Source organism: Talpa europaea (genome assembly GCF_964194135.1).
Source record: "Talpa europaea genome assembly, chromosome: 15".
Lineage (NCBI taxonomy): Eukaryota > Metazoa > Chordata > Mammalia > Eulipotyphla > Talpidae > Talpa > Talpa europaea.
In genome coordinates, this window is record NC_140083.1 from 29,925,055 (window position 1) to 29,952,407 (window position 27,353).

Here is a 27,353-nt window from a genome sequence, read left to right on the forward strand (position 1 = left end):
CAAAATAATTAGAAGTCTAAACAGACAACATGTAGAGGAAACAAATCTTACTTGAAAACCATAAAAAATTATAATTAATACCTCCTAAAAAACCCAAGAGAAGATAAAACATCCATGCAATAAGAACAAAATATTCAAAAGAAAAAAATGCAGAAGAGAACATAGATCAAGAAAGAATGCTTGGGCCTCCCTGGTGGTGCAAGGGGTTGAGCACAGCGCTATGAAGCTATTGCAGCCTCTGCAGCACGAGTTCAATCCCTGGCCAGCCAGGGAGCAAGCCACATGGCGCAGCAGATCTCTCTTGGCTAGCCCGCTGCTCCCCTCAGCAGTGTACTTCAGTCCATCCGCCTGTTCTGTTCCCCACTCTCTCTCTGGTGAATCCTCTCACCGCCCCCCCCACCCCGCCCCCCCCCCCACGCATCTCTGGCCTGTACCACAGCTCTTGTATGCATATATGAATGGATCTTAAAAAAAAAAAAGATACTCTTGAGGCCACAGTGCAAGAATAATTCCCTGAATTAAAAGGCAAGTTTCTAGATTAAAAGTAGCCATTTAATGTTCATAAACTAGATATTAAAAAAAAATCAATACACAGTAAACTTTCACAAAGCTGAAAATAAAGCAAAAAAACTTACACAGTCCCAAGTAAGAAAAGTAAGTCACACATACAGTGTGTTCTCAGAAAATGCTAAGCTTCAGAGTTGAGTATAGCTCCATATTTTTTAACATAGCCATGACCTGAAATCTGAAACTAGAGTATTATCAGCTGTTGTTAAGAATCTTAAGGGGACAGAAGACTAAAGACAAGACAGATATTCCTTTCTATTTTATTATATTAAGAGTAAAAGGTAAGAAATATTTTCACTTGAAAACACTAGGAAAATAAACCAACTGTAGGCTAGAATGAAGGTCTCTTCACCAAATTACACTTAATTTCATGAAAGTTACCCAAAGCATTCGGTCAAATTTCTTCACTAAATCTCATTCGAACTTAACTGTTAAAGAGACACTTCTCCATGGGTGTCTTATGCTCTTCCATGTTTTGCTGGGTATACTAAGAATGCAAGGCTCTGACTACTCATTACAAAGGCCATTTCTCAGAGTTGTATTTACATCAAGCAACCTTGAAAAATGAGGTAATGTTTTCCTCTGGGACAAAAACAAAGCTTGCGTACATAAAAGCATTGACTCCCCTAAGCTACAAGTCAAACCCACTCTGTGTGCCACATCCAACTGGATCATTATAAGCCACTTCCATAAGGCCTAGGATGCAAGAGGACCTATGCAAATATATTAATGCTTTGCTCTGCTATGAATAATAAAATCCCTTGTCTCTACCTGAGTTAGCTATCTTCCACCAGCATTCATGAAAATATTAACACATGGTAGCTTTTAAACAGGGTACAAATCTAGACCCAACAGTAAAATTTAAAATTAAAATCTTGAGGAAATGAGTATTGTTATGAAAACTGCATTTATTCACCATGTTTCAGGAAAGTAACTTTCCAGATTGTTTTGTAGAAATTAAGTTTACCCACCTGAATATACAATACAGAGACTGATTACTGATCCATTCTATAATTCACTATTCTATTATCTCACTAGTCCATTGGTGACTTGGAACAAGTCAATGTTGGCAAGCAGCGTTCAGACTTTTTCTACTTCTTACTTCATACTTTCCAATCTACCTTTATACATATAACAAATATGAGTATTTTTTATCAAAAGAATGAAATCAACAAATCCCATAGCTCTACCTTGGTCCTCAGTCACCTGAGTAATTCACAAAAATCTAGACATTAACCTTGAAATTAAGAAACAAATGAAAAGCTCATCTTAGGTCTCAAATTATTCAAACACAATGTCCAGTAAATATTCAAAGAAAGTCAATCACACGAGAGATAATAATAGATGCAAACCCACATCAACTCCAAATGTCATATTTTCAGAAACAGACTATAAAATAACTATATTCATTATGTTCAAGTATACAAAATTGAAAGTTTCAGCAATAAAAGGTCTAAATCAATTTGAAAAATAAAATTCTAGTACTAAAAAACAAAATTAACAATCCATTAAACAGATTTAACAAGATTATAACTAGAGAATAAATGAACTGAAAGATAAGAAGTTTCAGAATGAAGCAGAGAAAAAGGAAAGAACATACAGAGAGAGGAAATGCTTTGTATGTAATAAAAAAGTCAAACATGGAAGAAGAGCAAAAAGAGAATGGGACAGATCTAATACTTGAAGAAATTTAAAGGCTGAGATTTAGCCAAAAGTGATGAAAATGTCCATCCAAAAAATAAGGATTTTAGAAAATAGGGATCTGGATAGTCAGAGTAAATATAAGGAAATCCATGCTTCGATACATCAAGAAACTGCAGGAAACTGAAACAAAGACAGTCTTAAATCCTACCACTCAGCTGTTCCCATTATTGCCTTAATTTACTATGTTACCCTTCCCTTTTTGGTTCATTTGTAAGTGTGTGACCAGTTTACTCTTTTTTCCAAAGAAACAGCATCAGGATTGATTTATATCCATTTTCCTCCAGCTTTGGGATTTGTTTCCCATTGTTAGGTCTTGGGTTTGAAAAAATTTTCTACTCCTTGTGTCAATGTTTAGGTTGAATCCTTTGTGTTCTCTTACTACAAATTATCCAGTAGTTGAAAAAAAAAAAAAAAAAAAAAAAAAAAAAACCCTTCAAAAGCAAATTACAAAGGCTGACTCTTCACAAGTAACAGAAGCCAGAAAACAGTGGAATCATATTTTCAATGGGTTAAAAAATAAAAAAAATAAAATTGCCCGCCTAGATTTCTGTAACATGCAAATTTCCTTCACAAATTAGGATGAAATAAAAACATTTCCAACAAACGCAAAAAGAAATAGACATCAGAGCACCCATATTAAAGGCAAAAGGAAAGTAAGAAAGATAAGAAGGAAAAAAGAAACAAATAAATGGAAATATGCTTTCTGGAAGAAAGTGATTCATGGAGTTCAGTGCTTCAGTTACTACTTCTCTGCTCTATCTTTTGGACTCTAAGGGGAAATCCTTTTACCTGGCATTAACATCCTGTTTGCTGCTAGCCTCTGCATGCTGTATTTCAGTGTACATCTGTCAGCAATTCATTTCAGGTTCGTGTCTTTATCTAAAGATCTTAAGTGCAAATTCAGAGTGCACTAAACCATGTTTGCTGAAGAAAGACTGCCTATCATCCTGACTATTGATTAACTATCACTCATTAATACTAAATAAGCAGAGCAACAGTGAGTAGCAAAAATTATCTTAGGCTTAGTAGGTATATATCACTTATGTTGGTGTAAATAGTTAAATCAAATTATTACCCATTATCTTTTTAACCTCTCCTTTTGTAGCTCCTCCCCAAAAGAATTCCTATTTAGAATGGGAGCTCCTAGTTAGGCTGCTTGAGTTAAAGTCCTGACTTCAACCTTCAATTAGCTGTGCACCATTTAACTTCTTTATGTGTCAACTTTAATATCACTAGGGCAGCGATAATTATTTTTCACATAGGATTATTACAAGAATATAGATTAATGGAAATAAACATGGAAAAACACTCATTGCAGTACCTGGCATATCACTTAATATAGGCTAAAAACAATTTTTGGGGGGGAAAATATCTACATTTTAAAAGTTATAGTTACTTAAAGATAGAGGAACAACCTACTTGACTAAATCTATTCTGTTATTGATGGCAGCCCAATGGAGGAGTGTAACATTTTCTTTGTCTGGTTGCCGTACATCATAACCTGCTTCCACCAATTCTCGGCAGCGTTCGTATATTCCATATCTTGAAAAGAAACAAGAATGTTATTACTATTTGATGAAACATTTAGAGCTGAGAATGACATTTCCAGAAGAAAATAATGCTCTATTTGATTAAATTGATTTATCAATATAAAATATTACTTTTAAAATATCAATATTCCAACAGCTTTCATTAATTCATTTTACAATATTAAAGGTCACATCTCTATGAATGTTATATCTCATTAGATAGGAGAGAAAAGGATACTAGAAATAAAATCTCTATTAATTGCTTGTTTTTATTTATATGTCCACTTATGTTATTCCACAAAACAGATAAGACATCTTATAAAAATACATATAATTATGTTAATAAATATATAAAGAGCAAACATAGAGCATATCAAAGACAAAAGAAAGGATATTTACAAGTCTCATAAATTTAGCATTGATATTCCTGAAGGCAAATAAAAAAGTTTGTGTGTAGATGGGAAGTAGAGTGGGTAGAGAAAAGAACCTTTTGAGTTTAAGTCAGTGATACATAAGAGAATGTACTGGCAAAGTTCTAGGAAAGATACTCTTATTTGATAAAAAAGGAACACATATGCAGAGAGCGTAATCCTTTCCTTCCTTTCTGGTTCTTGGTAATCATTTTCAAGCATAAGCAAAAGTAGAGAGGGTAGTAGAATAAAACACAAAAAACCCATCACTGAGCCTTAAGAATTATCAACTTTATCCTACAAAAAATATTGGGTCATTGGAAATTCGAAACAAAAACAAACCTAATATTGCAATTTCTTAACCATAGCAGTCTGCAAAATAATTCATCACAGGGTGAGGGGATAGAGTGGAAAGGAACACAGAGATCTAAAAGATAAACTCGTGCCATTAGCAACAACATGGATGGAGCTCAAAAGGATGATGCTAAGTGAAGTAAGTCAGAAGGAGTCATTTATATGTAAAATGTGGAGAATATCCAAAGGATCAGAAAAGGAACGATTACTTGGTAACCCCTGAAAGTCACCCCTGAAAGCTGAAATCACAACTGAGGCATCCAGAGGAAAGAGACAAGAACAAAGCCGAGAGGGGTACAATGGATTATGACCGTAGACTACAGGTGCTATGGTGGTTAGTATCCTAGGGTAACACCTGAGGGGGAGGAATCCTATACTTCCAAAATACCAACAACAATGTAAACCAACTTTACCTTAAAAACAAAACAAAACAAAAAAACCTTACTGTGTAGCCTTGACTATGTCCCATGTGCTGTAATCATCAATATGTGTTTTCCGCCCAAGAGGTTCACCATATCCATGGTTATAATGGCTTTGGGGTTTGATTTCCTGTTAAAGAGAAAAAACATACAGAAGCAAGAACTGAGAAATGAAGTGCAGAAAACATTCCAATAATTTACTATTGGCTTTTGTAATGTCTGAAAAATGCTCATTATAGCAATGGTTTTAACCTTTTTCTGAACACTGCACACTTTAGAGAAAATAGCCTACCCCTTGTATATTCTATCAAAAATAGAAAAGCTGTAAGACTAGAAAATTAGTGAAAAATTAAGTAAGTGATATCTTTAGCTCCACAGAACCCTTTCCTCTATCAAGCCAACTCTCATTCCCTCAGACCAAATTTTCTATACTAGCATAACCCCTAACTCCAACACTCTACTTTAAAATCTTTATCACATGATAGATAAATTCTAATATCCTAAAAAAAAGAAACCAGTGATACTATTCTCCTATTTTTCTCAGATATTACCTTTTCTTATACTCCATCATGCTGAGTGCTTGTTAGGCATCTACCATTAGATGAATAAAGAGCAATGAGGCAGATACGATAAAATGTAAATCTGCTCGAATAGCTCTAAAAAAGTCAACACACTTAAACTAACTTTTAAAATAAAAATCTAATTAAACAAGTTTTATAGATTACGTATGTTCCAAGCTTATATGCTGTGTACAACTTTCTATTCAAAACACAAAATTTGGTACACAGTTTCCTCAATATAATAGTGTACTACCACACAATTGTTTTTTATATGAAAACAGAAAAAAACTGAGCATGTTGAACTCTAGTATCATCCATCAAATTTCTATGATTATGATGTACTCTCTCATGCACACACCACACCACACACAACACACAAATATAAATATAAATAAAAGGATAAGGCATAGCAAGATATCTAGAAAGAATTAAATCTTTATAACAATTCATGCCCTCTTGGTCACTGATATTTAATAATCCAAATTTAAAGATATTTTACTGGATGAAAAAAGCTATTATCTTTAGATTACTCTGGCCAATTTGTGTGGAAAACTCCAAAATAATTTGTTTGGGGCCTTAAATTTAGAAGACTATCAATCTGAGTATTTTTAATGATAGAGAATTAAAAGTTTCACAAAGTAGGAAAAAATTCTACTTTGTATATAACCTTTCAACAGGTAAATGCTGAGTTTATTATAAAATGGTATAGCTAATATTAAAATACCACAGTAATAATCATAAAACTACATTAGCAACAGAAGAAAATAATTATTGGCCTTAAGCTCAGATTGACAACATGCATACTTCATATAGTTTCCTAAGTGATTGTAGGAAAGACTGTTCTCCATAAAAGCGTCAGTAAACTCTGAACATGGACAGGTACTGTGCAGTATTTTGGATGTGTGCAAGTCTGAATAATAAAGCAAATTAATACATAAAACTTCCCATTGAACTTTTTAAAAACCTTTTCTATTTAAATTCTCCACTGAATTCCATTTCTAAGCTTCTCTATGTGCTATATGCAGTGGAACAAAGTAAAGAAAGACACACCTCAACTACTAACACTTTCCACATTTTCTTTTCCCCTATCACAAGAAAAATCATTCTTTAAACTTCCTGAAAGGGCTGTAAGACATCTACAGAAAAATGAAAACTTCCTTCATAGTTTATAATCAGAATGGAATAGTAAAGCCAATAAAACATGTGGAAAGCACTATGGAAAGCTATGTGGAGGTTCCTCAACCTGCTAAAAATGGAGCTTCCATATGATTCAGCTATTCCACTCCTAGGAATCTACCCAAAGGACACAAAAACATTAATTCGGAAGGACACCTGAACCCCTACGCTTATTGCAGCACTATTTACAATAGGTAAACTATGGAAACAACCCAAATGCCCAAAAATAGATGACTGGATCAAGAAGATCTGGTACATGTACACAATGGAATATTACTCAGCAATCAAAAAAGATAAACTCATGCCATTTGCAACAACATGGATGGAGCTGGAAGGGATCATGCTCAGTGAAATAAGCCAGAAAGAGAAAGAAAAATACCAGATGGTTTCACTTATAGGAGGAATGTAGAGGATCCAAATAAGGGATCAGGAAAAAAAAAGTTATAATAAAGTGAAAATCAAAATCAACAAGCAACTGTAAACCAGAGACATTCTGTAGGGGGCGGGGGGAGGGAGTATGCTCAAAATAGGAGTGGGATGAACACAGGGGACTGTGGAATTAGTGCACGGGTGAATTGGTGAGGGGAATTTCACCGGGACTATAATCAAGATGAGAAAGCATACATTGTAAAAAATAAAGAACGATGTAAAAATAAATATATAAAAATTTAAAAGATGAGAAAAAAAAAAAAACATGTGGAACGCATTTTATGATGTACTGGGAATCTAGGACAGGGCAGAGGGAGGCCAGTGTGCAGTTTAAGAGGGTGCCAAAAAACTAACAATCATAATTTTAAAAATATTTTAATGAATTAAAGGAATTATCTTTAAAAATCAAAAACAATGGGGGGGGGAATCACTGATGAAGCAAACACCAACATTTCAAACACAGAAGCAACAATATTGCTGATTTGTTCTTTTCCAGCAGGCTCCCCTGTGAAGGTGACTATGCGCAGCACTGTAAAAGTATACCAAATAGGGTCTATGGTCCTCAAGAACTTTACAATCCAGAGTAGCAAAACAAAGTATATAAGACACATAAAGCTAATAGTGGAAGCAAGAATCTTCCACAGATAATAAATTGAAACCTACATAAAAACAATATAAGGTATGGAAGTAATAATGTAACTTTATAAACCATTTTCATTTTAATTTTTTTCCTGAGAGAGCTGATGGATTTCTTTCTTTCTTATTATGTAAGATTGTTGAGCACTTTCACTGCCATATAATGACCTTTGATGGCCATGTGCAACAATAAATACACAACAAAAAATGAAGGATAATTATCATCATTGGACATGACTATTTTAGAAAAAGTTCATTTGGTTAATCAGTTCAGAGTCAGTATACCGCAATCTATTTAAGACTTGAGTATTACAAAATGTTTTTAAAGAACTCCCTTTAAAATCTGCAGGGACAAACTACTATTCTTGTTTACTAAGGACAAATATACGGCTTTTTTTTTTTAAGGCAAATAATGAATATTCATAAATATAGTGTCTGTTTAAGGCTTATTATTATGTTTACATGTAATTTTAATTTCACTTTCATCCCCACAGACCTCATCTATTGGATATAATAATTAAATTGTACTGTTATTTCTTTTGGTTTTTTTTTTTTAAGATTTATTTTATTTATACAAGTACTGGGGTACAGGCCAGAGCCACAGGAAGGTGAGAGGATTCACCAGAGACAGAGTGGGGAACTGAAGAGGCAGACTGACGAAATCCACTGCTGAGGGGAGCAGCGGGCGAGGTATGCTTGCCTATACTGTTATTTCTAACAGTCCATTTTGTTTCACTGACATTGTCAAAGGGAATACTCCAAATATACTAGAAATCACTTATTTTCAAATGAAACACATACCAGTTTGTTTTATTTTTATTTTTTTAAGATTTATTTTTATTTTTATTTATACAAGCACTGGGTACAGTCAGAAGTGCAGGAAGGTGAGAGAATTCACCAGAGCCAGAGCGGGGAGCAGAGCAGGCAGAAGGACCGAAGTACACTGCTGAGGGGAGCAGCGGGCATCAGGAGAGGTCTGCGCCATGTGGGACCCTCCTCCAGGGCCAGGGAGCAGCCGGGGATTGAACCGGCGCTGCAGAGGCTGCAGGCAGCTTCGCAACCCAGCACTCAACCGCTGCGCCACCGGGGAGGCCCTACCAGTTTGTTTTAATCCCATCTTTAAGTTTTTCATTTGCTTGTTTTTACTTTTATAGTAAAAGAAATGACTTTTTAAAAGATGGCATTAAACCTATCCCTAGAGTAATCTTAACCAAGGTACAGTTACTCTCACTAAAAAGAAATGGTACTTAAGAAAATCTCCAACCTGCTTAATTATAAAAAAATAAAAATTACAATACAGTACTTAAATCATTCTTCTCACTTTTAAGCAAAATGAAAATGTGACAAGTATTATAGATAATGCTCTATATCAAGATAACTACCACTATCCTAGGCCTAGAAATAACTGTAATTTTAAAACTTTGAAAACAAAAAATCCTATGTTCATGTAGTATATCACATAAGTGTCTAGATATTAATCTTTTAAATTACAGATTTGCTGTTATATATCAGATACATTTTCAATATACAAGTATTTAATTATGACAGTCTAAAATTCTATCACTTTTCCTTACTATTAATCAAAGAAGCAATTTAATGTATCTTTACCAAGAAAAGCAATACTAATTTAAAAATACATATGTAGGTCACTGTATCATGTAAGAATACATTAATTCCTTTTCTGACTTGAAAGGAAGGCTACTGAACTGAAAGTTTTCCACTCTCTCATCTGGCTTCAACCCAGCAAGGCAATTAGCTACAAGAGGCTTCAGATACCCCATTTGGAAAAAGAGGACGAGTAAGATCAGCAAAGAGGTCCTATGAGGTACCTCAAGGATCAACCTCAGGGTGTCAGTAAGTTTAAAGGTTAAAGCCCCAAATATTCACGCCCTTCTTAAAGGATGCACTTTATTTATCCTTTTGTCAGATACTAGGACTTATGGATGATTTAATTTTTTAATTAAAACATGAAATCCATCTGATCAAAAAAATACTTGAAGTTGTTTATTTCCTCATTCCCCTTCCCTTGTAAATAAACCTTTCGTTAACCTTTAAAATAAATAAATAAATAATAATTGATTACAAGTCCTCCAAGATCCTTTCTATGGCTATCATACAGTAATTTTATATATTCAAGTAAGAAGGAATTTCTCAAAGTACTTAGGTGACAGTCAAACGTTTTGCAGTCCTGGTAGCTGTAAAAGACAACTAGAAGGAAAGAGCACCTCCAAACTCTGCTGCTGAAGTAGCAGACAGGAATGAGAAGAGCTGGGATGAGCTCAACTGCTATGTAATGCTAAGAGAAATCAACAAGAGAGAAATCAAACTTACACAGCAGATATGGGGCAAATGCTGGCTTCTATGTCAAGATGATAGCTGCCAAATACATGTTTATTCACATGCCGAGGTGGATTTAAGTAACCCATCATTAGTTACCAAGTGTTTGTGCGCAATCTAGTTAATGTTTTTATTGTTAGACCTATTAAATCTTTAGTTTATATTCACTAAAAGGGGACAGCAGTATTGCCACCAAAGAATTCCCTATAGCTCAGTACTTGAAAGTTCATTACCAACCAAATACAGATGTTTCATTAAGTGCTCTATCAGAAAAGGTCCTTCAAGAATCCGTTCTATAATAGCATACATTTAAAACAATATGCAAAGCACATAAAACCAAGTGAACCATGAATAAGAAAAACCAGTAGCCACTACAAAAATCATAAAACATTCTTTAAAGATATATTTAGTTAATAACACCAGCAGATGGCACTATACTCAAAACAGTCTTTACTAACCTATTTGATATGTCCTCTTTAAGGGAAGATTGAACAAAAACGATTTGGTTATGTAATGGAGATGCGTCTAATCAATTTTTTCAGTAATATACAGGTCCCTTACATTCTATGTATTCTACAAGTTCCCAGTCTCTAGCTAAGAGTATACGACTGTTGTCCCTAATAGAAGTCCAGCTTGAGGCGTAAGTTAGTGGTACAATATAGTTGTCCCTCCTTTCTCTTCAAGTATACATTCCCCCAGTACATACCTAAAACCTCAGATAGTAGTGAACTCTGTATACACTGTTTTTCCTATACATATATACTTACATAAATTTATAAATTAGGAAGAGTGAAATATTAACAATAATATAGATTATAATACCATAGTATAAACAAGTTACATGAATGTGGTTTTCTCCCCCTGAACACTGTAGATAATATTTTCCAACCACTGTTACTGCAGATCCCTGAAACACCCAAAAGCAAAACCACATATAAGGGTATAATACACCAGGGCCTTCCCAGTGGCACAGCAGATTGAGCGCAGTGCTGTGAAGCTGGCCACAGCCTCCACGGCACAAGTTTGATCCCCCGCTGGCCAGGGAGAATCCCACATAGAGAGGCAGCCCTCTCCTGCCTCACCAGTGTATTTCAGTCAGTCTGCCTGTTCTGCTCCCCACTCTGTCTCTCACCCTCTGACGACTCTGGCCTGTACCCCAGCTCTTGTATAAATAAAAATAAATCTTTAAAAAAAAAAATAAGGGCATACGCCATTTCCTCAATCTAAAATGTCCAATTAACCCTGTTTCCAACAAGTTTGACTGGATGATGATAATAAAGGAAACTTTTAGACCAAGAAAATATTCATCATCACCTAGTTTCTTTAAAGGCTGGTTTACACTTCTTTCCCTTCTAGCGTTAATCCATACATATATACATATTTGTAACAATACACATACTTTTTTTTTCTTTCCACAGACATTGAATTGATTAAACAAATGTCCATATCTTTAAGAAAATAAACTTCATATTTTAGGATAGTTTACGATTTACAAAAACAGTGTAGAGTTCAGAATTACCACCATATTCCAGTTTCCTCTATGATTAACATCCCAACTAGAATGGTATATTTGATACAATTAATGAAACAATATTGATATAATTAAAGTCCATATTCAGTTTTCCTTGTTTTTTTACATAATGTCCTTCTCCTGTTCCAGGATCCAACTTAGTATTTCACAATACATTTAACTTCCCTTGGCTCCTTGGCCTCCTCTTGTCCATTTTATCTTATTTAAGTCCCAATAATAGATTATTTGATATTTGAGTCAGGGATCTATGTAGGCAGAAGATTAGATATAATCTAATCTGAGAACTATGATACATACTCATTTATTTCAGACTTATCTAAACACCTCTGTTCCGTTTTTAGTCATTTATGTTCTCAATATAATTTCAAAGATTATACTTTTTATAGGCACAAACAATCCTTTCCTTGGGCTATCTCTGGTGTTGACTTTTATATTTAAACACTACTGTAATCAGTAAAGCTACCCATCAAATATTTTCATCTCTCTTTCCAAGCATGTGGTAGAAGTATTCATTTTCGACCCCTTGGAAATTAAATGTCTAAGTGGTTGATATTTTTTTAACTCATAGATTATGAATAAAAGGGTATGTTAGTTTCAGAGAATAGATCGTAAAGTCAGTATGTAATTTCTTATTCTCTCTTTCCCTCTGCCATGGAGACTGGCAATATTCCAAATAGTAGATATCAGTTGGGACCCCAGAACAGCCTCTATCCAATTCACAGCGCATGCTTAATTACTAAAATTTTAGGGTTACTACTGCAGCAAAACTTCACTTACCCTGACTAATACCATGCTGAGATTTATTCTGGTAAATAGTAATATGCAGACAGACATCCATACAAATAATTTTATTTGGAGCAGGGATTAATAGAATATGTGCATGCTACAATTATGTGAGATTTGTATCTAGCCAACTTGTAAAATTATAACCTCTGATGTATTATGATGTATTTCAATAATCTAAGGATATAGTCTAACTGTGGTTTTTCATTTCCATGGTGTGTGGCATAGGCAAAAATATCAAATCTAATATTGGAAACAAATAATGACAACACATTCTTATTTCCTTATATTTTCTCCATTTTAAAATGGCAACTTTTTTTTATTGTTTCTCTATTATAAATAAAGTTGTTAAATCATCCTTATTCAAACACCTTCCAGAGAGTGAACATACAGCACCTGGATATAAACGCCCAGCCTGAGGATCACACGTCCTTGCGTTACAGAATTATGCCCAATTTCATATTTTACTTGAGATTCTCAGTTTTAGACTCCAAGTCTACAATTCTGACTAACATATTTTAATATATCCTCTGGTTGGACTGAAAATCTTATTATGGAAGTCACCTTCCCTCCCCCTCCTGACACAGAGCCCATTCTTATCAATGCCAAACAAATCTTGGTCACATTTCCAACTAGGCCCTACAAAGGTGGGACAGACACAAAATGTCTCCTATCTCTGGAAAATTCTGAGGTAGTGTTAGGGGGAAGTGATGTCCTGAGTTAATCCCATACAGGCTTTGTGGACCCCACCCCCACTCCAAACTAAAGCCATCAAGACTCTGGGAAAGACCAATCCCATCACCACCAAGGGGAGGGTGGCTGGGACCTGAGGGTGGAGTTGGGCAGCCAGGTTGGATATAAAAACCAAACACATGGGCCTTGGGCTCTCTCTGGCTCGCGATGCTCGCCTCCTGGCTTCACCGCTCCTGGCTGGCGGCCAACTCTGAAAGCGCCATTTTGGGATTCCTGGTCGGCGGATCGGGTAAGACTCATTTAAAACTTTGTCTCCCACTTTTCTCCCAGAGCTGTACATTTCCTCATTTCCCCTTCCCTTGTAAATAAACCTTTTATTAACCTTTCACGTGTGCCTGCAGTAGAGCATTGATAAGTCCTTTTAAGCGCGCGGGTGAGGACCCACAGTCAGGCACCCCGTTTTGTATCGGGGTTGCTCTACAACAGTAGTACTTTTTAAGTAATGTAAATTGTTTTGTTAATTTTTTTTTTTAATGTATGAGTCAAGTGCACAAGTCATTGTAAATGGGCTATTTAAATTTAATTATAAAAAATGCAAATATAGTTGGCAAAGAAACACTGAAAATCCTAAAAGGTGCTGTAAACAATCTCCGGAAAAAATGTACAAATCCCATCTTCAGCTGAGAATAAACAAAGGCATTTAGGAATCTAGGTCAATAGGTAATGGGGACTCAGAGCTCTGAGTAAGGAAAAGAAGCATAATTTTAAAGGATGTGATCCTTTTTTTTCTTCCTACTCACCTCCACAATAGTCTTCCTCTTTCCTATCCTACTGATAGTTACTTAAAGCAGTTTCTAACTCTCAAAACTTTTAAGCTAAAAACTCATTCAACCGTGACTCATTCTTACAATTCTGGGGAGCTTTTTTCAAGACTGCTCTGGTCTGTCTAGCTTCTGAAGTGTTACCTTGGTCCAGAGGAAAAACCTTTAACTGGACACACAGAGGAAGGCCCTTCTTCCAGCTCTTCTGCAAAGCTCTTTTATATACCTCTTACATACTTCCCGTAGGGAAGTAGCATGAGCCTCCAGTCTCTAGGCCGCAGTAACTCCAGGGAAACCAAATCACACTTTGCTGAGAATTCTCTAACACTCTACTAAGACAGTATCCCAGAAAGGTCTATTTTCTGCAACTCAGCAACTAGAGCATTTTCCCTCCCCAAAAGTTACCTCTCTCAAAGGAAATGTTTGCAAACCAACCACATGGAGGACAATATAAACACTACAGCTTCTTCTGGGTTGATATTTCTTCGAAGTACTCTCTCTTCCATTAAAGTTTATCTTATATAGGAGTTCCAAAACAAAAAAGATCCCTTCCCCGAAAACTCAGCACCTTGTTTATACTGCAGGGTGGGTCCTACTCCAGTCTCAATGGTATCCTTAAAGGAGAAAAATTCATACACATAGACATCAGGGACACATGTGCACAAAGGAAAAACCACGTGAGGACACAGCAGGACCCAGGGTGGCCTCTAACTTAGAGACCTCAGAAGAAATCAAATCTGCCAGCACCTTGATCTCAGATTTTTGGGCTCCAGACTGTGAAAAAACAAATCTTCATCATTTAAGTTACCCCTTCTGTGCTCTTTTGTTATGGCAGCCCAGCACACTAATACCAGGAGACATTTCATGGCAAATAAGCAAATGAAAAGGTAAGTTGGTATCATTAGTCATTAGGAAAATGTAAATAATGGTACAAGGATTTATTATCACATACCTAATTAAAATGGATTAAAATTAAAAAGTGGCATTACCAAATGCTGGTGAGGACATGGAGAGGTAACATCACTCATACACTCCTGGTTGGAATGTAAAATGTACAGCCACTATGGAAAACAGCTTAAACATTAACACACAACTACCATAGGATCTTATAATTTGACTCCTGGGTATTTATTCCAGAGAATAAAAAATTTATATTTACTTAAAACCCTATACACAAATGTTTAAAGCAGCTTCTTCTACAATAACCAAAAACTAGAAGCAACTCAAATGTCCTTCAATGTAAAATAAACTACTGAACACACTACAATCTGGATGAATCTCCAAAGAATTATGCTGAACGAAAAAAAGTCAATCTCATAAGGCTGCATACCAGAAGATTCGACTTCAGTAACATTTTTAAAATAATACATTAGAGAAATGGAGAACAACTTAGTGGTTATCAGGTCAGGGGTTAAGGAGAGGGTTAGAAACTGAAAGGAAGATGGTATAGGTATGCAAAGGCAATATGAAGGATCTTTTTGGTAATGGAAATGTTCTGTATCATAACTGTATCAACAGCAAACTCCTGGTAGAGATCACCACTGGGGGGACCCAGGTAAAGGGTACAAAGGAACTGCATTTTTTCTTTACCACATGTGAATCTCTAACTATCAATATAAAAAATTAAATTTATCATAAATAAAATATGCCTCAATAAAGTTATGCAGTAATAACTAATTTCAAGACATACAATTAAAAAAACTGTCCATGCCAGTGTTATCCTATAGATATTTCTATAATTATGGACATGTTCTATTTCTATACTGTCTAAAACAGTAGCCACTAGTCACACAAGGCTAATAAACAACTGAGATGTAAATAGTAGTATTACAAAAAAACACTCATTTAAAATTTTATTCGTTTTAGGGCCTCTCTAGTGGCACAAGGGGTTAAGCACAGCACTGTGAACTTATCTGCAGCCTGTGCAGCACAAGTTTGATCCCAGGATCCCCAGCCAGCCAGGGAGCTACCCACATGGTGCAAAAGACCTCTCCTGTCTCGCCTGTTGCTCCCCTCAGCAGTGTATTTCAAGTCAGTCTGCTTGTTCTGTTCCCTACTCTGTCTCTGATGAATCCTCTCAGCGACACCCCCCCTCCTCTGGCCTGTACCCCAATTATTGTATCATAGATAAATCTTAAAATTTTTTTTAAATGTAATCATTTTAATTAATTAAAATTTAATAGCTATGTCATTGGTGGCTACCATATTCAACAAGGCAGGACTAAACATTACAAAGAATGGGAAAATAGGTATGTTAAGATGGAACTATGTCCAAAGTATATTCAAAACAAAAACACAAATTTCATAATATATACCATTTACGTAAGAAAAACAAGAAAATATGTAACCATATATATAAAATATATAAGTATGGTTACATATGCTTTTACATGTATGGTTACATATGCTTTTACCTTCTACTATGTGCCCTCATTATATAAACCTTTGACAATAATGTATCAACATTTTTTTAAAGCCAATAACCCATGCTATGGCTTAAATTTCTGATACCTTGAAAATTCATATATTATTTAACAATACAGAATAAGTCAGATGTTAGGATAATAGACCGGAAAGTTTTTTTGGTCTATGTTATAATGCCAGATTCTGGCTTATAATTTTTTTTCAAGTTTGATTCTTTTTTTTGACTTTGGTTACATTAAGTTATCCAAATAAAAAATGAAGACAAATGAGGAAAAAAAACAAACATTTAAATAATGAAATTTCTGAAACCAATCAAGTTAATTAACAACAGGATGCTCCTGGATATTTTAATGAGTGTTCAATAAAAATTCCTTGGAAATAATATCTACAGTTTATTCGTGATTACAGTTACAAAATTATAAATGGAGATTAAGAAACCACTATATTTATAGTGAAGGTACATAGGGAGATAAACTAAGGTAAAAACAAGTTTAACAATGGTGTATATACTCCCTCATAATCTTGAACTGCAGAAACATAGAGTAACAAGTAGTAACTATTTGAACTATGTGCCAACTACTCTTCTAAACTTTAGAGAGGAGATTCCAAAGAATCAAAGATGCTGTTGATTGTAAAACACACTGTTAGTGTATAAATGCACCCCTAGAAAGAAAGCACTGTCAACTGAATTAAATACAAACCACAAAAACTGCACATACACCAGCAATTACAACTAATCACTGCTACCACATGGCCTAAGCAACAGGTATCATTTACTACATAAACTCCAATTTTAGATATTAAAATTACATGTGTATAAAACATGTGTATAAAACATACACATGTTAAAATCTACATAATAGGCAATATTAATTCCTTCAACCTCAAAAGAAACCTCAGAGGAGGGTGCTATTACTGTTCCCACTTTCCAGATAAGAAAACTGAAGCACAAAGAGGTAATCTGCTCAAGACTATATAGTTACAGACTTCCGAATGTGGCATTTGAACTACATTATTCTCCCTGAAATATACCCCAAAACACTCTACTAATAGACTATCATTTAGAAAACATTTTCAAAAGAGATTTAGAAATACACAAACAACAGTGGGACTCTTCAAAATAACTCTAAGGAATCTAATAATTAAACAAGTACTACTGTCCTCTCATCAATTGCCACAGATAATATTAAGAACATGAATTTCCAAACCCTTCATTCCAATCCATACCTACATCCTTCCAAGGGATTTTATTAATGAAAATATATTTAACTTATGAATCACTAAGCAATAAAGAAAAAGAATGGACTGAATAGAGGAAATTTTGAAAAGGAGGATTTTTAAGAAAACATAGTTTTATTATTCCCAAAGAATTACCCAAGAAGTGACTCTAGAGCAACTACTGAAATTAACTCCCTTTAATAACAAAAAGAACTGACAGTAACTCTCACGGTCTTATTATATAGCAAAATAGAATTTTGTTTTTTGACCTATAAATGTATGTGGCAAAGACTAAATGAGAAGTGTGGGTTTGGAGTAAATTCCTAATGATGTGAACCTAAAAAAAATTACTTCACCTCTTTGAGTCTGTTTCCAATATAAACAGCTCAACAACATCTACTTTGCAAAACTACTGTGAAAAGTGAATGGACAAACATAGAAATAACCAAGATGTACTTTAGGTAATTGAATAAAGGTAACTGGATAGGTAAAACTCTAGTACATTCAGACAATGGGATATTATTCAGTGCTAAAAAGAAATGAGCTACATACAAGTCATGAAAAGACAAACTTAAATGCCTATTATTGAGAAGCCAATCTGAAAAGGTTACCTATTGCATGACTCCAACCACATGATAATATGGGAAAGGTAGAAGTATGGAGACAGTAAAAGGATCAGCAATTGTCAGGTGCAGCACAGGATATTTAGAACGGTGGAACTATTCTATGTGGTACTATAATGGTGGATATATGTTGCTATGTTTCTCAAAACCCATACAATGTATACCAAAAGTGAACCCTAATGCACAGACTTTGGGTGATAATGATATTAATGCTGGTTTATGGACTTTAAGAAATGTACCACCCTGTGGGAGAATGTTGATAACAGGAGAGGAAGTGTGGTATGGGGGCAGTGGTACATGGGTTTATGTTAATACTATATTTTCTGCTCAATTTTTCTGTGAATCTTAAACTACTCTAAAAAAGAAAGTACCGAATTTTTTTCAATGGTTTTAAAAGCAAAAAAAGGAAATGTGCAAGCAGTTAGCCAGTACCTTGCATGTAATATTCAATCAACACTATACCACCACTATCACATTGTGTTGCACTATAAAAACAGGGAACCCCTGGATTCAAGCTCATTCTGCCACTCATCAACAAATTACTCACCCTCTCTATGCATCAGCTTCTTGACTTGAAAAATAGGAATGAGGATAAAATGAATACATGTACAAAACTTTCCTATGGTGCCAAGCTCAGATATAAGTTAAGTGTTGGCAATTAGCATTATTATCTGAAGAAACAACATGGAAAGCACACTGTACAATGTCTCATACAATCAATTTCAAAATTAGCTTCCTTCTTCCTCCTGTAAAACTTTCACACATTATCAAGTGCGTTATCAGAGAGTAGGGGTTAAAGTATGAGAATGTGTGTCAGAATTACCTCTGGATATTTTTTAAAATATACATACCCCACACCCACAAACTAAATTAGAAACTCTGATGTGTGTATGGAAGCATGTGCATTTAACCAAATTCTCCATTAGACACTAATACACATGCACACACACACACACATTTTTACTTTATGCAACCCATCTCCCATATAAATCCAGTTCTGATGAAGGTATTGATCAATGGAATTCAGTTAAGCTGAAATGTGTACTTTAACATAAATTTCTTGGAGTTTCTAGATCAGGCTTGGCAAAAATAGATCACAGGCTAAATATGGCCCACCACCTGATTTTATACTTTTATTGGAACATAGCACACCTATTCATTTCTATATTGTCCATACAACTACCAGAGTTGAACAGTTGCTACAGAGACTATATGGCCTACAAACTACATGCCAACATCCATTCTTTAAAAGAAACCACTCCTCCAACTTCAACCAAGCGATTACTGTCAACTACAGTGTCCTAGCCCATGGTCACAAGCATGAGCACATAATATAAATCAGGGAAAGTCAATACCATTTTCCAAAGTAGAATAACGAAAGATGTGCAATCTCTTTCTAAAGGTAAGCTGAGATGTTAGATATATGCGCCCCCCCCCCAAAAAAAACAAACAAACTGGCATCCATGTTTCTATTCACCCCCACAATGGAAAAAGCTGCTCTATCTTAGGAGAAAATCAAGTTCAAAGCAGAAATTAGGATAGAAAACAAAATCATGGTGACATTTTCAGCTGGGGTTTCAGTGATCCTTCAGTCCAACTGCAGGAATGGGTTATGTAAGTCTGTATCTTCCAGTTTTTGCCTGAGTAAATTTTAAAAGAGCTGGTAACATTCACAATCCCCAAATTCTAACTAACACAACAAGCAAATTCTGTCTTCAGCTCACAGAAGGGTTGTTTTGGTTTTTGTTGTTTCATGAGAATGGGGATAGATTCAGCCAGTTTTGTTCATCCTTCACTAAATCTTTTTTAAAAATTAACAAAATTCAACATCAGAAAGTTATTTTTAAAAACTAAACAATTAGGGCATACAACAGTAAGATGGCAATCAGTAGTTATTTTTCTTTTTCTTTTTCTTAGTATAAAAGAACTGATAAACATAAGCTATTTGAGATACACACACAAAAAAAAATTTCAGGTAAATTTAGCCCAATCACCTCCATTTCCCTCAACAATAATCACTGATAATCTGAAAGATGATCCTAAAACACTATAATGTTCTGATTTGTAAAATAAAGATTTCATATTTAGTGTGTGTTAACCCTAGAAAATGGAATAAATCATTTGACAAGTTTTCAGGGAGTAAACAAAAAATGAAAAGCATTCACCCTCTATAACTAGGAAATTAAGGTCTTCATAATATCTCCTGTACAAAAGACTGAAGTTTCACTTTACTTTTCTAATTTGCTGCTGTAGCTCTACATTAAGAAGATTATCCTACACCTGGATAATTGTTCCACTGGGCAAAAATTTTACTTGCTCATTTTATAGATATAATATTGACATGACTGTAACAGAATCTAATCATAAAATAATACTGAAATCAGACGATGCCTAAAAGAGAACTTCCCAGAATCTTTATATTGAAATAACATCTTTTTGAATTACATAATTTATGAGGGGTTCTGTTAAAAATACACTCTGCCAAGACACCTAACTAACCAACCCTAATTACCCTAACGTATTCTTAAGGATACTCTCTAAAAAAAGGAAGTCCAAGACACATTTTTAATTTTTAACAAAATGTGTGGACATTCTGCATACATGCATTCTCTCTCTCTCTCTCTCTCTCTCCCCCCCTCCCCCCCTCCCCCCCTCCCCCTCCTGGTCCCTTTCCCTCTCTCTCATACTCACTCACCTCTGCCTATCCTGAGAAATCTGAAAGTCTAACGTAAACTTTCCTATATCACCAAGTGTTGTTTTGTACTTATTTTGTGGCCCAGCAAAGTGTAAAGACCACACTTAGATGCTCATATCAAAGCACATATCTTTAAGGGAAAAAAAAGTACAATACAGTGTTCTCTGCCTGTCCTCTCCTCAATCCCCAGATAGCCAATTTTAATTAGCCCAGCAGTTGCTCCCATATCTAATATATGTAAATTTCTACTGCTTGAGACATTACTAACTTCTCACAACATTAACAGCTAACATTTATGAAGGTACTAAGTATATATTCCCATTTAATCTTCACAACAGCCTCATGATATATCGATACTATTATTACATACCCCAATTTAGTCTGGAAAACTGGACATAGTCTAATAACTTATCTGGGACTAGGGTCACATAGCTAATAAATGGCAAAACGAAACTTTAAACTCAAGCAGACGAACACTAATACTCACACTTAAACTCTATATGCTTCTATATCTACCCACTTCATAGTTCTTTCTTAATAAATATTCTTGGGATAAACATCTCGTTAAAAACATTAGCAAAATGAAACAAGAAGTCAAAACAGTAAAATGGCATTTCTCACAACGAAGTACAACTGATTGGTTCTACAAGTCTGTCATTTTCAACTTCTAACTTTGCCGCAATCCCTGAGGTCACCAATGAACTGCATTTTCATTTTATATACATGTTGACTCTGTGGTTACTATGCTTAAGGTACAGTATTTTAAAATTTAAATTACAATGATATGGCCTATAACATTTCGTTGAATTTCAAAAAAGGCACCAAACTCTAAAGCTTGGAGAAGGCTATGCTTTGAAAAAGAAAGAATGTGCTTGCAATCTTTTAGAAGAAAAGCAATTTTCAAGGTGATTTTTTTATCCGCTTTCTGGAAGCAAATTTGTATTTAATTTATAGTTGTGTACACATAGATATGTGTACATGACATGACAAAAAAATAGTAACAAAATTTGAAATTTTCTATTAAAAACGGTAATGGAAAAAACAAAATCAACTTTCACTATAGAAAAACTTCAAAAAATAGAATTTATAAAATCAAGACAGTAAGTAAACATAGTTATGATTCAGTTTAGTGTTCTAAAAAAAAGGAGGCATGAAAATGGAAAAAAACTAACATTAAACAAAAAAAAGTAAGCATTAAAAAATCTAAATTAGAGAAAAGGCAGTAACAGAAGTCTTGAAATTGAGGGGGGAAAGGAAGCAAGCAAGAGATGAAAGCCCCAAATAATATAAGCAATCCAGTTCAAAGCTCTGAATCACATCTTACTGAAAGAGAGAGCCCCTTATAATAATACTCTGGCAGAAGGGGGTACCACTGTATGACCGCACTCTATAAAGGAGTTGATATGGCTGACTGAGGGTGTAGTAATGGGTGAAAGAGAAAACTGGTGATAGTAAGTCAGCAGGACTTGCATGGTCTCTATCCCACTACCAAAGCAGGTATCTGACACAGCTTATAGGCTACTCTACTTAATTCAGCACTTACTTATTTTATATGCATGTTATCTTCTGAACTAGATCATTAACTTCTAAAGAGCAGGAGCTAGCCCATTTATTTTATTTTCACCCACATAATCTAGAACAATGTTAATGCCTGCACTAAAAAGGTAGTAATGTCTATCAATCTTGGGAAATCTTACAGCATGCCATCAGAACATTAGTTTGAAGAAATCTTAGGTGGTTATCTAGGCTAGCCTCTTTATCTTAAAAGCAAAGAAACTAAAGAGTAGCTACTGTCCAGTAGCCTAAATTGTGATTAGCACCCTAAACCCCTGATAATCTGGTTTAACTCTTTCCAAATAACCTCTAATTTCTTCCATTATGATAAAATACGTATTTTATGAGAAAGCAAAATATTAGCATCATCATTCGCTATAGATTCTTCCATGACTTACAAGGAGTTATGTCCCAAAACTCATCATATATTAAAAATAGGGTAAAGAGGGCCTCCCTGGTCGTGCAAGGGGTTAAGTCTCAGCACTATTAGCTATCGTTTGGTGCCCTGCCAGGGAGCTAACCCACCTAAGGAAGCAGACCTCTCATGTCTTGCCCCGCTGCTCCCCTCAGCAGTGTATATTTCAGTAGATCTGCTTATTCTGTTCCCTATTCTGTCTCTGGTGAATCCTCTTATCCCCCTGGCAACTCTGGCCTGCACCCCAATTCTAGTTTGCATAAATAAAAATAAATCTTAAAAAAAGGTAACATGATAATGCATTTAACACTTAACCGACTTAACATCATAGCATATCACACTCAACCTATCTAACATCATAGCTTAGTCTAGCCTCCCTTTAAAGTGTGTAGAATATTTACACAGCCTAAAGTTGGGCAAAAGCTATCTAACGCAAAATCTATTTTATAGTAAAGTGTTAGCATCTTGTGTAACTTATTGAATACTGTACTAAAAGTAAAAGCAGTTTGTATAGTATCTTTGTTTACCCTTGTGACCTCATGGCTGACTGAAGCCATAGCTCACTCATCCAGCATCACCAAGAGAACTGTACCACATACTGCTAGTCTAGGAAAAGAACAAAATTCAAAGTATCGTTTCTACTGAATGCATGTATCTTTCGTATCATCACAGAGACAAAAAATCATGTTGAGTCACTGTACGACAGGGACTGTATGTATAAGTCAGGGCCTTTAAAAGGTTAGATGTGCTTGGCAAACTGTGTGCCTGTAAAAACTGCTTTTGAAACACATTCTACTTAATACAATAACTGTTAGAAGGTAAGTACTATTAACCCCATTTTGCAAATGTAATTTGACCATGGCAGAACAGTGATTCTCAGTGTGTCACCAATCTTGGCTCTTAACCAGTACTCTATACTGTCTCTCATTGAATTTACCACAAAAATCCCAAAGTCTCAATAGTTCAGTACAGTATCTGACCCAAAACGATAAGTGTTTAAATAACTAACTACATGTATAAATTATTTAATTAATTAAAAAGTAAGGTTTTCCCAGAGACTGCAAATGCCTCTAAAAAGAAGAATTCATGGTTTATCTAATTATATAGTTCCTTAAGAAAGGTTTTAAACAGTGAGCAGTTAGCATACTCACAGGCAGTTTAAGCCAGGCCTAATTCATTTATTATATAAATAATTCATCTATTCAACAGTGAAAACTTATTTTATGCCAATGTTAAATTTGAATATAAAAAGTAAAATAAAACATTCCCACAAGACCCTATTACACTAAGTTAAAACCCACACAAGTTTCCAAACCATTTATCAAAACCTATTAAGTGGGTAACTCCTGGGGGGGGGGGGCGGAGAAATAACATTATCTGAGCACCTACAGCATGATGCTCATTCTTCAACCTGAACACAGTCTACCTGATCCGTTACTGCCAGTGAGGTTAGGCAACACTTCCATCTTCTAATGAACAAACTGAGCTTTAAGTATTTGTCTCAGGTCACTTAACTAACTACTGCAAATCCAGAAATGAAACCCAGGTCTGTGTGACCAAAGTCTATGTTCTCTCCAAAATGGGGTTGAAAGTACTATTTTTTTTTTTTTTTTTGCTCACCAAGAAAGAGAAGAGATTTCTTTCCAAGGAAGACTGAAAACACTGCTAAAAACTAAAAACATTGATGATTCTAACACCAAAATACACAGTATCTCAATCCTCACAATAACCTATTATTATGTATTCCATTACTATAAAGTAGTTTGCCCAAGAATGTAAACTCCAAGTCAGCACCAGTAGTTGAAAACAGCAAGCACAGGAAAAATGCAAAGACCTTAAGACAATGTAGTTAGGAGCTCAAGATTCAAAGAACCTAATCAGATCTTCCTTAGATAAAAAGGAAAGAAAGGCAGACATCATTTATATCAACTTTCACTTTCAATGTATGGATGATAATTTTCCCAGTACTATTCTATTAATGGCAACCTAAAGACTGGTCAATATAAGTCTACAGTCATTCCATTGTACCAAGCAATATCTTAATTTGGTACAAGTTAAAATTATTCTTAAAGTAGCGAACAACATACTACTTCACAGAGCAAAGGTTTTAGGAGAGCAATACTGTATAATACATAGAACATAAATATATGAAATATTTTCACAGGACGAGATGAACAGAAATAGTCCATAGCAACATTTTCAGTGCAACATCTGAAAACTACTTTGTCTATTTCTTGACATATTTTCAGGGCCTCAGTGTGAACTAAAGAGAATTAGCGCCAAGGCCAGTTCTGAAAATGTTATCACTTTGGTTAAAAAAAAAAATGTTTTGTCTTACTGTCATAAGTCCAAAGTAGCCTTTTCTACTGAGACTGGCCTAGGTATATTCCTAAGGCACTGTCCAACATGTTTTGATAAATCAAAGTGATGAGAGGATGACTGAGTATTAACTTAAAACATGTATTTACATTTTATTAAATTCAGGCATGATACAAGCCAAATTCCAGAAATATAATCATTCCAGTGCAAAGTAAGCAGGTCAAGACTTCATGTTTGCTCAACCTACTCCAAAACACCTATAATCTTATCCCTAAACCTCACAAAACTACAGGCGTTCTTCGGGAAGCTTTCCGGCTGCCTGATCCGCACTTGGTCGTGGATCATTAAAAACCGGAATGCATCAAGAATTGCTTCCAGACCTGAACGAGCACCAGCTCAGCTATAAACTAAGAGGTAAACAAGCACACACTGTTCTGATTCTGGAGCCGGCACTGTTTACTTACATGCAAAGATACTCATGTTGTGATGGGAAACGTGTTGCACTGTCTTCCCCCGCTCCAAAACAAAACAAAACAAAACAAACAAAATCGATACTGGGATAAGCTAATGGAAGCGTGACTCTAGCCCCAAAAGTTCTGACCTCTCTTTTTAATGCCTTAAGGACAAAGCTTCAAATACCAACATCCGACACAAGGCGCCCTGAGCTGCTGCCTACGGCATAACCTGGACGGACATCACTTTGTCCATGAAAGAATATTCTTACCCTACACTCCCCATAGTGGCTAAAGGGGAGGAATTAGATACCGTCATTCACCCTGGCGAAAGAAAAGAGGAAAAAATCAAAACCAGACGCGTTTCCTCGTCGCCCCCGAACTCGGAGGAGCAGAGCCAGCACATCCCTCTCAAACTGCGGCTCCAGACCAGCACCAGGCCCCCGCCGCCCGGGCTCCCCGAGCAGCCCGGCTCCACAGCCGGGCCCTCCACACCTCCACCCCTGTCCTCCAGGCACAGCCCGGGGCCGCGTCCCAGAGCCCGCCCCGGCCGGGCCCGCCCCGCTATCTCCTCCCCCGTTATCCGCTCGCCGCCGCGCTCGGGCCTGGATTTGCTTCCCCAACTTCGGGATATTCCCCTCCCCCATTCGCGCAGGCCGCCGGCCTCCGCGGGTCCAGGGGCAAAAGGTCGGGGGGCCGCAAGGCGAGGAACGCGCTCGGCGCGGCTCCTCACCTCTGAATGGAGAAGGGGCACGCAGCCCGCTTCGGAATCGTACTCATCCGGGCCGTCCGCCATCTTGGTGTTAAATCCCTCCTCCCGCTGCATGCCGGGAGAAAGCGTTTCCCCCTCGCGGGGAGCGGGCGAGGCGGAGGGCGAGCGCGAGCCCCGCCGGAGGCGACGCGGCCGCTTTCTCCTCTTTCCCCTCCCCCCGTGGATCCCCCCCTGCCGCCCCCCCCCTCCAGGAGGGCGCGGGGCCCCGCACGCGTGCGCACGAGTCGGGCCAGCCCGCGCGGGAGCGCGCTCTGCTGCACTGCGCCGGGGCGGGCGGGCGGAAGGCTCTGGGCGTGGGCGCCGCGGCCCGGGGGCGGGCTTGGACCCGGGCTCCGGGCTCCGGGCTCCCGGCTGAGGTGCGCCTCTAGGCCGCGCGGGAGGTGGCCTCCGGGCGGCGGAGTGGTTAACGTGGGAAACCTAGCGGGAGCGCGGGAACTAGGATAAAGCTCCGGATCCGCGCGGCCGAAGTCGGGGGGCCCCGAAGCGGCCCACGCCCCAGGAGCCCCACAGTCCTCTCCGAGACCCCTGGGAGCTCTCCTCAGAGACCCGGGGCGAAAGCATCACCTGCTTCAAGGTACAAGATTTTGACCTCTCAGAATTGAAGCCAGGCGTGCATCGGTATCAAGGCGAAAATCGCAACCCCTTCCTCCACACACACTAGGGTCACCCCATTATTTATGCATGGGGGCGGGGCGCCTGGAAAAACATGGATAAAACTTGAGACTTCCCCTAAAGAAGCCTGTAACAATGATGCCAACCTGATCTCGTGGGTCTTGAATTAGCAGTAACCACGGAAAGAGATACCCCCTTAAAGCCCACACATTCCTGTCTATTGCATTTTAATGCAGTCCAGGAATTCTTATTTTAAGCTCATTTAAAACTGAATTCGCTGAAATTTCAGCGAACCAGATAAAATGACTCCATTTTTAAAC

The 27,353-nt window shown here is 36.7% G+C and overlaps 1 protein-coding gene across 1 annotated transcript in view; it reads right to left on the bottom strand.

Annotated features, from left to right (window-relative positions):
* ZDHHC17 (zDHHC palmitoyltransferase 17) overlaps positions 1-26,475 on the bottom strand; it is a gene marked incomplete at both ends in the record, with an annotated part of 55,552 nt that extends 29,077 nt beyond the window's left edge. The window contains 3 exons of the mRNA XM_084255345.1: positions 3,691-3,813; positions 5,010-5,113; positions 26,383-26,475. Of these exons, the coding sequence (XP_084111471.1) occupies positions 3,691-3,813; positions 5,010-5,113; positions 26,383-26,475 (320 nt within the window). The remainder of the gene's footprint in view (positions 1-3,690; positions 3,814-5,009; positions 5,114-26,382) is intronic.
* Positions 26,476-27,353: the final 878 nt, after the last annotated feature.